Genomic DNA, 13,156 nt, shown 5'->3' with positions numbered 1-13,156 from the left:
AAAAACACTGTGCAATAATAGTTAAAATAGTTGGGTTTTTTCTGTCTGTAAATATTATATTTCAGTTATTGTGTTTTTCTACTGTTTTTATTGCTTATTTATAATACTTGTTTTTTATTTTTATTTTTTATTTTTCATTTTTTATTTTTTATTTTTTATTTTTATTTTTATCTTGTCTTTCTTTACTATGTCTCTTGTGTGCACTTTAACTCTATGCTGCTGTAAGCCTGCAAATTTCCCCGCTGCGGGACTAATAAAGGATTATCTTATCTTAAACTATATCAAGGCAACCCACCTGAAGTCATACACGGTATCATATTAAAAAATAAAGCCAGTTTCTTTTGATTGTTTTATGTTGAACATTTTGATGAGAAGTATGCAAGGCTGCATCAGAGACCCCAGGGGAGCACTGGAGCTCATAAGCTATTAAAGCCACCTGCTCAATGCCCACTCACCTTGACCATTAGCCAATATATACAGTGCATGGGGCGGCTGTGGCGTAGTGGAGAGCAAGGTAGTTCTCCAATCAGAGGGCCGGTGGTTCAATACCCGGCTTCGGCAGTCGATGTGTCCTTGGGCAAGACACTTAACCCCAAGTTGCTCCCGAAGGCTTGCCATCGGTGTGGACTGGATGTTGCATGAATGTTAGTTAGAGTCTGATGGTGGCACCTTGCATGGTAGCCTGTCATCAGTGTGTGAATGGGTGAATGATATGTAATATACTACTGACTGTAAGTCGCTTTGGATAAAAGCGTCTGCTAAATGACTGTAATGTAATGTAATGTAATGCATAGCTGCTTGCACAACAATCACCATTACTGGTAACTCACTTTGACTTGACACATTCTGCCTTGATGAGTAACATACGGTAGTAACATTGCTGGTAAATACTTTCAAAATGATTAACAAAGCTTTGCGTGGGACGGAAACACTAGTTGGTAAAAGTTACACCAAGTAATAGGTAACTGTCTTTCACTTACCTTAAAAGAAAGGTCATCAAAGCAAAGAAATGAGGCTAGTCCTTAAAATGCTTTGTGGGTCCCAGTATTAAAAGTTTGATCGTGTAAATGTAGATTGTGCTGTAGAAGCACATGTGCAATTAATAAAGTTAATAATGATGATTCCATTTAGCTGCTTGAGTTTCAGGGTCCTGGTATTGTGCATGCTAGCTCACTGTCGTACTGTTAGGACTGACTGGGACACTCGAATAGAACCGAGCCATTGTTAATGATGTTAGTCCCAACAGGCTGTACCTCTCCTACTATGACAAGCCAAAATGTCAAAATGTGGCAAAGGACCATTACAAGAAGTCTGAATTTAATTAATTATTAAAGCAAGGATTTTATGAAGACAAAAACCACGTCTTATTGTTGTTGAAATGGGCACCAGCTATTTAACACAGCAGATTTGTCCTGCACCTTTTGATTGAATGCAGAAACAGCAATGAACGCAGTTCAAAGACAAAGGCAAAAATAAACCAACATAAGGATCTCACATTGTGCTTCAAGCGCTAACAAAATGTTAGACTGTGAAGAATTCCAAAAGTTCTGTCTAATGTAAGATTAAGCACAAAGTATGTTTTGGGAGCTGTGGGAAGTGGAGCGCTCAGTAAAGTCATTAACAATTCAATTATGTTGAAACGAACAAGCCAAAGGAAAGCATCCAGTGGTTAGGCAGAACAAAGGGATAAGCTTGCCAGCATATGGAGCGTGTTCGGTTATATCAGACAAGAGGGTGGTTTGAAGTCCAAACTACCAACCATGAAAACCGAAGCCTGAATATTAAAAACATTGGCATCTGTTCAGACGTCTCTTATTTAGCACAAAACACAGGGAGCCGGGATGAATCCTGGCAACGATTCCACTTTGAGTTCTCTACAGCAGTAGTTCCTCAGTATTCTTTTCTCAGAAAGCCCTGTCAGATGAACTTCAGTAAAGCTGCCAACATGTTTCAAACATGGTCATTTGAACGGTTTTAAAATATCTCTATAAAAGGGGCTATTGTAACAATAATGTTTTCACAAAAATTAACTGTTCAATGATTCGGTCTGTTTGGTGAAGTTGGCATTAGAACGACTACCACTTGGGAGTGACAAAGGCTCGATGTTTCAACTATTTATTCAATCATTTTAGCAAACAATTTCAACCGTTCATGCTTCTAGCTAATCATTATCACTGTTTATCCAATTAACTTCAGCTAAGCAAACTGTTTATCTATTACTTTAGCTAACAATTGCAACCATCTATCCTTTACGCAACTTTTGGCTAAGTATTTCAACAGTTTAACCATTATCATTAAGATAAGATAAGATAATCCCGCAGCAGGGAAATTTGCAGGATTACAGCAGCATAGGGTAATTAGCTAATTATTTAAACTATTTATCCAATTACTTCTAGCTAACCGAAATGTTTATTCATTACTTTTAGCTAACAATTGCAAATCTCAAAACATTACTTTAAGCTAACTATAGCAACATTTAAATCCATTAGTTGTATCCATTATGCTAGATTTAGCCAACTATAACAGCTGTTCATACATTATAGTTAGCTAAATATTAAACTGTTTATCCATTACTGAGCTTATACAACCACCCATTATTCAATGATTATATATTATATACATATATTATTATAGCTTAAAGTAATGGATGAACACTGAACGTATACATTACTTTTAGCAAACTATTCAACTGTGTATTTATTTGACCAATCCATTTCAACCATTTATCTATTACTTTTAGCAAAATGTTTTAACCGTTTTTCCATTACTTTAAGCTAAAACTATTTCAAATTTTTATTCATTACTTTTAGCCACCTATTTCAACTATTTGCCCATTACTTGTAGTCTGAATTATTTGTTATTATTGACTGTTCAGACCACAACTCACTTCTTCTCATGCACTGTCAATCGCAACAGTTGTTCAGGGGTCACTTTCAAATTAGTTGAGCAACTCCACAATCTTTCCATGTATCCACTGCTGCATTAAGACCTGGTGGAAAACAAGCAATCCCTGCTCTACATCGCCTCCTGCAGGCGCTTTGACAGACAGGAAAGTGGGAGAAAATAAAGAAACAAGCGGAAAACCAAAGCAAAATGTTCAGTGTTTTATTTAAAAACTATAAACAGTCACCAAAGTAAATAAAGCCAATCTCTAACAGACTGTTAGGTCTATGTATAGTCACACATCCTACTGACACCGCAGAAATGAGGATGGTTGGGTCGCCCCGGTCAGATGCTAATACGACAGGCAGTCATAAATGTTACACAACACACGGTAGAGAGGACAGTCTGAGGACGTGAGCCGGAATGTGGCATGGTATTAAGAATGAAAAAATAGTACAATAAAACTCCACACTATATTAAGATAGAAAAAAGTAGTGAAGAAAATATCATACCTGCACGTAAAGCAAAGAACACAGGAGAAAACCTGTATAAAAACTCCATGTATTTAAACCAATTTACAAATACAAAAAAATTTTGGTACGCGCACTGTGGCCCGTACAATGACAAAACGCTTACAGTGGATATATGTTACTTGTGTGTGTGTGTATGTGTGTGTGTGTGTGTGTGTGTGTGTGTGTGTGTGTGTGTGTGTGTGTTGAGGGGAGGGGCGTGTGAGGGAAGGGAAGAGAATACCTTCAATATTTTTTTTTTTCTACAAAATGACATGAGATATATTATTCCATACTCTTTCAGCCAGCAAAATGAGTTCTACAAGGTATTATAATACAAAAAATGTCACAGTTCCACAAAAAACTGTTTTCACCCCCTCCCTAAGCTTTACAGCATCAGTACCTTTGCAGAATTATTTACAGGTTTTTAAGTACATTCATCCACTGCTGAGTATAGAATCACATTAGATACAAGTGACCAGGGATCATAAAAAAAGCAACAAAAAAAACAAACGAAAACAAAAAAAACATACTACTTTATTCAATTCTACCAAAGTAATGCTTCTATTACTCCACAGAGCAAGTTCTCCAGTGGCTGCATCGGCATGAAAGAGGATCTTCTTTATATATATTCACAACATATTTACAAGATTCTTTTTCATTAATTGTAATGGTATTCATTTCAATAATAAATAAGTGAAAATATATTGACTCAAGTAAGAAAACCAAGCTACCAAGTTTCTAAAGAAAAAAAAAAAAAAAAAAAAATCATCTGTGCCAGTTGCCAGCTGAGTCCTCCTCCACCCAACCCTGTGGGACACCTACAGCCTGCCCCTCCCCCCCTCTCGCCGCCCATCTGTACTGTTCAGTCGACCGCCGCTCACTCCAATGCACACATCAGTTCATGGGACGAAGAGGAAAAATAACAAAAGAACAAAATGTGCTCATGTTTGGGGTTTCGTTGGTAGAGTCCCATGGGGAAGCAGTCTTAAAGAGCCCCCCCTGGTGGGCAGCTGGTGGAAGACCCCGTGGCAGTTTTTTTTTTCTGTTTCTGTTTGTTGATTGGGGAGGGCGGGGGGTTTAGAACACAGGTTGGCGAGGAAGGAGGTGAGGGATGAGAGGCGTGGCAGATGGAGGGGTCTTCGTTCCGGTTCCTGCCCCTGCGCTCCACCCTGCAGACCTGCTACGGCTCACCGGCGGTGGCTTCCTCCTCTCGTCTCAGGAGATGGGTGGTGTCGAGGTCGGCCTTGTTTAGGCGTTAAGCCTGGAGCGAGCGAGTCAGTTCGTAAAGGCATTTGGCGAGCGTGGTGGAGACCTCCATGTTACTTAGCGCGAGCACGGAGAGGTGCGTCTCATGCCTCTTTACCAACCTGAGAGAGGGGAGTAAGAAGGACACAACTAAAGTTAGTGTTCCTCTACATTCCACAAACACATGATGACATCTTTATCCAAACACCAAGAAGTGATCAAAAACTGAAACAATGATACAGTTAAGAATAAAATGCAATCCAGCGCAAAACTCATAACTGGTCAAATTACTTCCGACACAATTTTTGGAAAGGTTTAAGGTCAATGGAGGTGCCATTGGATTGCATTACATAACCCATTTTATTCTGAAATCTTTCTGGTCACAAGGGAAGTGAACAATCGTCAGCGAAAAAAACATAACGTTTCATTAAACACTCCTGGAAGCCAGAGGGACACTTACATGCGACCACAGTCCGAGTGCTTGGCGATGTTCTTTAACGTTAAGGCAGCAGTTAGTCGTATGTGTTTGGTCACTGGTCCCTCTTTCTCATCCTGGGAGAGGAAACAAAAATATTCATGGGTTTGCACTTAGGATAAGAAGAGGATAAGAAGGAGAGGCAGAAGAAAGCAAGCACTTATTTGGACATGTGGACAGGTAAGACAATGGTTGAAATTCCATTTTTATAGTTGTCATAGTTACAAGGCAACATCATAAGTGTTCTGTCTTTTGTCCCAAAAACTGGATATCACTTACACTCATTATTCTTTACAGTAGCAAATGCCATAATATGCAGAATGATGCGTTTTCTAAGCCTGCAGAAATTGTGCAGTATGTACAGTCTAATGGAGTTTTCTAACATTTCTCTTTTGTGCAGATTCCAGCCCAACAAAGATCTGGAAATGACCAAATTCTCCCCCAACCCGCCAGCATTTCCAGTCAATCCTGAGCCTGTGTTTGAACCATGAGGTGGAGGAAACAATGGGATTTATTAAGCTTCAGAGCAGCTTAGAGGAGCCAAGAGCTTTCATACAAGTCTTACAAAAGCTTTAGTAACTTTCAAGGAAGCTCAGGGTTAAAAATTAGGCAATGGTCGGCCTCGTTCTACTCACAGTGAAGTCCCTGAAGACCAGGTTTCGAGAGCCTCTGCGAAGGGCCATGAGAGCTGCGCTCGGGTGATTCACGATTGCTTTCGGTGCTCGCGGTGTCGGAGTGCTGCCTGCTGCTGGCGGCGTCCTTTAATGAAACATCAAGCGTACGTCATTAATGTTATTGGTCAAACACCATCATCAGAAAGAATTTTGGTTACAAAAGTACTTCTAAAAAGATAGAATAGAATATTCACCAGCTGCACTTGTTATTCCCCCCCAAACATAAACTGTTGGCTGAGATGTAACCGGGGCCTTTCTATTGGCACAAGTTGTTCTCTCAGCTGCTTTGCTGTAGGAGGTGGGTATCGGTGAGAGCCACATGGTCTTAACTGGCCTCGCCTTCTTAACCTCCAAACATTTACTCACAAGTGTTGTGCAGTAAGTGCATATTTGTTAGTGATTTTGGAAAACAGTTTTTACTCATCATCGCAGACGAATGATTGATTTTAAAACCCTTTTTTGTTGATGCCACCTGCAGAATCACAAATACTTTCGACCGGTTTTAAGTTGTGCAGAAAAAGTAACCATTTCCAGTGTAAACGGAGCCAGTCATAAATGCTGACCACTCATTAAAGTCAAGCTGGCTACTTTAATATTTTCATTTTTGATTCTAATTCAAAAATGTTGATCAACAAGTTGCAATTTGCTTCGCGTGTACATTTACTGAGCCAAAGTTGCCTCCTTTTTAAACATGGCGAGCATGATGATAGAGAAATGAGTAGAGTGGAGAGTCGTCATTGGTCAAATACCATCATCAGAACACTGCTATTCCCATGAAAGTGATATACAGTATTTCTAGTTTGTGTAGTTCTCAGGCAACAATGGTGCATCAAAATGAATAAAGAAAGGTGTACTTACTGGGAAGAAGTCTGATTGGGACTTTGCGCCTGCTGCTCCTCTAGTTTGAGGCCAGCCAGCAAAGCCTCTCGAGAGCAGTGCTTGTCCTGGAAAAGAACGAGTGGAAACTGTTTAGATAAATCCTCTTCTCTTTTTGACGTTATAATTTCAAGTTGATGTGTTAATGGTACAATAAAACGTGTGGGAACAAAAACACTGAGGAAAAAGAGAGATTCCCTGTACGACCAGCCACAGAGGACGAGGAGGAGGAGGAGGGAGGAGTCTCACCTGTAGATGTGTGATGAAGGACAGTCTCTGCCGGGGGAAAGGTTCACACCCCTCCCACTGACAATGCCCTCCGTATACACCTTTTCCACCGTGTTGAGTCGCTGCGTGGTAAAACACCCGCGACGGCGTTTCGAACCACCTAGAGAAGAAAGGAGAAGTGATCAGCGGAGGCTCGACAGCGGCTCGTTCGGGGATAGTTATGAACTACGGTCTAACAAGCGTACCGTTTACAGGATTGCCACAGACACTTGAAGTTCTGCCCTGCTTTCCTGATCTGCTCGGGCGGCGCTGCAGGGCTTTGCTGTGCTGAGAGGTGCGGGCTGTGGCTACCGCCTGGAGCAGGCTGGGATACAGGGGGCGGGGTTACTGTAGGCTGTGGGAGAGTTGGAAAAGATATGAGTTAGCATAAAGTCAATTTTTGTCCTGTTAATATGGAAGTCATTAGTGAAGAATGTTGGTTACAAAAGAACTTCTAAAAAGATAGAATGGAATATTCACCAGCTGCACTTGTTATTCCCCCCCAAACATAAACTGTTGGCTGAGATGTAACCGGGGCCTTTCTATTGGCACAAGTTGTTCTCTCAGCTGCTTTGCTGTAGGAGGTGGGTATCGGTGAGAGCCACATGGTTTTAACTGGCCTCGCCTTCTTAACCTCCAAACATTTACTCACAAGTGTTGTGCAGTAAGTGCGTATTTGTTAGTGATTTTGGAAAACAGTTTTTACTCATCATCACAGACGAATGATTGATTTTAAAACCCTTTTTTACAGTGGAAGTTGATGCCACCTGCAGAATCACAAATACTTTCGACCGGTTTTAAGTTTTAAGATCAACAAGTTGCAATTTGCTTCGCGTGCACATTTAACGAGCCAAAGTTGCCTCCCTTTTAAACATGGTGAGCATGATGATAGAGAAATGAGTAGAGCGGAGAGTCGTCATCAGGAGTTGAGAAATATTAGCTAAACTATTGTTGACAAAATACATTAAGAATTTCACTGATTTTGCACATTCAGTGGACATCCTTATTAGACGGGCTACTAAGGATCAATAAAGATGATTCATTCATTCAGCCATTAATTAACCTTACAGTGAAAGTGTCAATATATAGATAAAAAGAATGCTGGATCCCCCTAGCCCCTAGATTGCTCTACTTGCTGGCTACTCCATACCCTTGGTGGAAAGCCCTGGTGTAACACCACCAAACTGACATAATTCTGTTATTTGACACACAATCATGCAGTAACAGTAGTGTAGTACACCAAACCATATTGTAATCTTAAATTAAAGCAGTGGAAAAATATTGTAATGAAAGACTTTTCTACTCGACCTTAATCAGCCCTAAACCAAATCAGACTTATTTCTTCCAACGCCTACACAGACAGCAATTTAAGTGCCAAGCAAATCACTTTTCATAACTGTACAACATTTGTTATTCGAAGTTATCGTGTGTGATTTTGGTCTGACACTAAAATAATACCCATCTAGAACATAATGTTCCATTTCAAATACAGTGACATAACAGTGTATTTCAGAAACAAATCCTGGAATCATATTAAAAACATACCCAGTAAAGTTTCTGAGGTGTAAAGCAACACTTTGATGAGCTGCCTGTGTTCTACCACCAGGTACATGAGAATACACCGCATGCCATGAGCATGGTGTGATGTGAGCCGGGCATTTAAGGGAACGTTTTACACATGACGCTCATTTTAGTGCCTTTTGTGGTTTCTTGCAGATGGGAATTAAAAAACAACAAAGATTAGCCCACTACCCAACAAAATAAATGGTCTTTCTGTCAATTTTGCTCAGTGCTAAATGGCCAAAGGACTGCCCATGGCCCTTGCTGGCTTTTGTTAGTGTTCTTCACAGCCTCTCTGCGGGTGAAACTTCATTCAGTTCCACAACCGAAGACATAGGCAACTCATTAAGACAGAGGGAGGTGAAAACAAGTCTGAGGTCATAGTGTCTTGAATCATGATATAATGTGGCCTACATTAAAAAAAAAAAAAAAAAAAGCAGCATCACAACCAAGACCACAGAGCATGACCACAAACTACAGCTCACAACTGCTACAGCTGCATTCTGTTGTAGAACACTGTGTAAAATGTCTGGAGTTGTTTTAACATGCATTAACAGCCCCCTCCCAATCAAAAATGAATAGATTGCAGCTGCCTCCAAAAAAAAGTAAAAAAAAAAGTATATGTAACAGTTTGTGGGGACACAATTCTGGCTGGCTTTCTGGCAATATTCACCTCCGGAAGAGGCATTATGGTTTATGCAAGACAAAAATATAATACGCACAAATATATATATTTTAAGACTTTGCATTTGATTTACTGTCGGAGATGCCTCATACTGGTCTGCTATACTGTTAAGTCAACATATGTGATCTGGTGAATGTGAATACATCTGATTGATTACAATGAAAATACCACCACAACAGATTTACCAAATGCTGGTAAAAACTGCAAGTCGATTTACATCACTCACTGGCCAGAAAAAACAATGGTAATCTATTGAATGGCTGCTAAATGCTTACCATTCACTAGCCCTTTGGCTATTGGACAACAAAGCTAATTTTGCCCCTTGCCCTTAGCCCAAAAAGTAGTTGGTAAATTAGACAAACATAGTAGCCCCATACAACGTACGTAACTGCAAATACTCACTCTAGTGCCACAGACATGCTGACAGACCTGACATCGAGTCACACTACTAGAAGACAAGACAAATGCGGCTTACTGTGAGACCAACCGTCCAATGACTCACCGTCGAGCCAGCTGCCAGTGTGGGCGAGCAGTTCCTCTGCTGAGTGGCGTTCTCTATTGCTACTTTGGCTACTGTGCTTGGGTCCGTTCCTGCCGGCACCGCCACCATGGTGGAGGTGCTGCCGGCGTTGTTGGGGTCACTGATGGTGATGATCCGCACTCCCACCTTGTTGGGGATCCCCGAGGGCGCTGCCGCCCCGCCGCGGTCATCGTTCTCGGCGGGCCGTTTGAGGCCCCGGGCCTCGGAGGCCACTCCGTTTGCGGGAGCGGCGGCGGGACTCTGGGAGGTAACAGTTACAGTGGAGGGCAGGGTGGAATTGGGGAGCAGTTGCTGTCTTAGCGCAGGCACGCCGTGGCCCGGCCCCAAAGGTCCGTTGGTTAATTCCGAGGGAGGCCTGTTGCCTACTGCCTGGGGTCCGTTCGCAAGGCGCTCGGCCTGCTGGGCTTTGGCAGTGTCCTGCTGGGGGGGAGGAGGGCTAGGAAGAAGGGGGTCTGACCCGTGACTCTTCTCAGAAGGGCCCACCTCCCCGTTCCCCAAGTACTGTTTGGAAGCAATGTGATTTGGAATGTTTTTGTTTAAGTTGCTGCCACCATCGACCCGATCAAAGTCACACACCCCATTGACTAGAGTCTTTTTGGGGTCGGGGTTGCCCTCCAGTGGGGTGTTCAGGCTGGGGGAGAGGGCCTGCTTCCCATTAGCAGGGTGGCCCTCCGTAGCCGGGCCGTTGAGTGCCCCCTGGCTGTTCCCTGAGTGGTATGGAGGTAGATTAGACTCCATGCACTTCCGACCATTTAGCAGCTTGGCACCTGCTGCAACATCGCCGTTACTGGTTTTACCGTTGGAGTCGCCTTCTGCCAAAGACGAGTTCTCCATCACCTCTATCTTCCTCTCATGGATGTGCAGCCCCGTGGCATCCTTGGCCTCCTCCTCCTTTTGACAGATGATCTTGTCTCCTCTGAGGGGAGCTGGCAGTGGGGGTGGTGGTGGTGTAGCCGCAGGGGCGTGGTGGGGAACTGATGCAGTAGAGAAAGGAGAAGGGGGGGCTCCTGGTGCCACAGCACCCTGGCTGACAACGGCAGCGGTGGAGGTGGTGAAGCCAGTGTTGGGGACCACGGTGAAGGTGACTTGTCCAGCTGTTGTTGGGCCCTGGATTATGGTAGCTGCCCCTGGGCTACTTGTGGAAATGAGCTGGCCTGGCAAGAGCTGGACCGTCTGGAGGGCCGGGGCTCCTGCAGAGGGAAGCTGACCAGGAACCAACTGGACATTGAGCTGCTGAGGAGAGGGATTCTGGGGGCTGTAGCTCGTCTGGTAGATGACCTGCGGACTAGGTGCCATCGTGCTGTTGGGAGGGGGCACCTGTGGAGCGGGTAGGATGAGCTTTCCTCCCGGAGTAGAAGGTCCTCGCTTTGGAAGCAGTAGCTGTTTGATCAAGCTGGACTCGGTGGAGGTAGGCTGAGTGGGGGGAGTTTGGGATATAAGCTGGAGCTGTGGCTGCTGTTGGTGCTGTTGGTGCTGCTGTTGGTGCCGTTTCATGGACAGTGCGTGGCTGACAGTTTGATTGGGCTGGACCTGGGTGTTGGAATGAGAAGCGGGAGGCGAGCAGGGGCTGGAAGCAGCTCCGGGCTGCCCTGCTATCTGGATAGTCTGGGCGCCCTGGATGGCGGAGGGGTTGGCAAGAACGATCTGGTGTATGGCAGGGGTGTAGGCTGGGTTCTGTTGGGGGTTGGGACCGACTATTACGAGACTCTGCGACTGCTGTTGTAGTTGAGGCTGCTGGTTGGTTGTAGCTGCCGGTCCACCAGACTGGCTTGGCGCTGGCTTGGGGGCGATATTCTGAAATGTGACACGTGACCCCTGGGAATTGGTCACACCGGCGATACTGAACGCCTGACCAGCCCCCGACTGGATGGAAGAAGAGGGTGACGATGCCATAGCAACACAGTGAGGCTCCGTCTGGGGAGCTCCACCTTGAGGCCCAGACAGGGGAGAGGTTTGAGACAGGGCCGGGTGCTGTGTGATCGGAGGGCACACGCCGTGTACCCTGGCGGTGAGGATGTGGCCCTGTGGTACCTGCTGAAATAGTGTGACAGGCGTCCCCGTGGGAAGCATGGGGGAGTGCTGCTGAGCTGGGGGGTTCTGGGGGCTGTGGTTCTGGGTGGCCGTTGCCGACGTAGGTATCTGGACCATTGGACCGGGTCGGACCGGTTGCTGCTGCGCTGTCGCCAGAGGATTTGGTGGCAACTGCGGGGACGCCTGAAGGGGCACGGGGTGACGGGAAACAGTTGGGTGGCCCGCATGAGGAGGCTCCTGCGCGGTCAAGGCCACGGATGGGGCGGCACCAACGGAGCTGAGGTTGGGGCCCATCACCCGGACAAACTGGGGTCCAAGACTGGGAGGCCCAAGAGGTAAGCCTGGTCACACAAAAGACACAAAGACATTAATGTTTAGGTCCAAGTTGCTAATATTTTTCTTCATCTACAAAGACCAAACCAGATCAAAAAGTTTGTATTCATGTTTAATTTATTAAAGATGGAGCAAAGAGTATGTATTACCTTTTACCTTACTTCTGCCATGTCATATTTCATTTTTTATGGACACAAAACTGTCTTCAGTGTTTAGTTTCAGGTTATGTGATACAGTTTAAAAGATTCTTACATATCCCAGATTAAGCTCCTCCAACTAATTTATATATAATTTCCTCAATATGTTTGCCTTTGTGATTAGTTCAGCCGTCTTGTTCTCAGCGGTACCCAGATGTGCTCTCTCTGTAAGACTGCCAGCATCCTTCTGCACAATACTCTGGACTGTGTTTTCTTTTCCACTATAGCTCTTTAGATTGTAATATTTAGACCTTGCCTGTCCTATTCAGCATCTCAGTCGTCTCGACAAAACCTGTTGTAATAAATGACTTATGTATTATCTAATTTATTTGACTAAAAGAACGTAAACATGACTTATTCTACAAGTTCTACCTGGAGGCGGGGCCTGAGGGTCACCAGGAGCCTCGTGCCGGGCTGCCGGAGGTGTTGAAGCTGCTGCCGGACTCTGCTGCTGGGTCTGCTGGTAGTACAGCTGGATGGGCAGCGGGATGGCCCTGCGCCTCAGCCCAACCAGGAGAATGTGAACCTGACCATTGGCCTTGCCCTCATCTTGCCGCCGCATCGTGTGGCTGGGAAACACGGTCCTGTGGTGCAGAAGGAGACGCAGGTTCATCACAAAAGGGAAACATTTACTGGTATCCTTCCTGAGGAAGCTAATTGGACGTTAAAGCATCAGACGGGGGGGGAGGAAATGAGACTGACCTCAGACATTTGAGGAAGCCGGTGGAGTTCAAGATGTTGCTTCGTCCCATTTTACTACACGTGGCCAGATACTCAGAGTACATTTCTGATCGAGACACAGAGCCCTCTGGGTTTGTCTCAAAGTGTGCGTTTAGCCTGTTGGAGAGACAAGCAACAGACATTGGAGGGGGAAAGG

General features: G+C 44.5%; 1 protein-coding gene across 2 annotated transcripts in view; it reads right to left on the bottom strand.

Moving 5' to 3' along the window:
• Positions 1 to 3,102: 3,102 nt before the first annotated feature.
• Positions 3,103 to 13,156, bottom strand: part of arid2 (AT rich interactive domain 2 (ARID, RFX-like)) — a 33,491-nt gene continuing 23,437 nt past the window's right edge. For both annotated transcript variants that reach the window (XM_054624679.1, XM_054624680.1), the window contains exons 13-21: positions 12,982 to 13,116; positions 12,652 to 12,863; positions 9,680 to 12,090; positions 7,139 to 7,287; positions 6,915 to 7,053; positions 6,648 to 6,733; positions 5,751 to 5,874; positions 5,101 to 5,192; positions 3,103 to 4,762 (exon numbers count right to left, since the gene is read on the bottom strand). In XM_054624679.1, the coding sequence (XP_054480654.1) occupies positions 4,651 to 4,762; positions 5,101 to 5,192; positions 5,751 to 5,874; positions 6,648 to 6,733; positions 6,915 to 7,053; positions 7,139 to 7,287; positions 9,680 to 12,090; positions 12,652 to 12,863; positions 12,982 to 13,116 (3,460 nt within the window). In that variant the 3' untranslated portion in view covers positions 3,103 to 4,650. The remainder of the gene's footprint in view (positions 4,763 to 5,100; positions 5,193 to 5,750; positions 5,875 to 6,647; positions 6,734 to 6,914; positions 7,054 to 7,138; positions 7,288 to 9,679; positions 12,091 to 12,651; positions 12,864 to 12,981; positions 13,117 to 13,156) is intronic.

The sequence above is a fragment of the Anoplopoma fimbria genome, chromosome 23 (assembly GCF_027596085.1).
Source record: "Anoplopoma fimbria isolate UVic2021 breed Golden Eagle Sablefish chromosome 23, Afim_UVic_2022, whole genome shotgun sequence".
Classification (NCBI taxonomy): domain Eukaryota; kingdom Metazoa; phylum Chordata; class Actinopteri; order Perciformes; family Anoplopomatidae; genus Anoplopoma; species Anoplopoma fimbria.
Note: the sequence above shows the minus strand (reverse complement) of the source record. Positions and strands in the feature narration are given on the sequence as shown.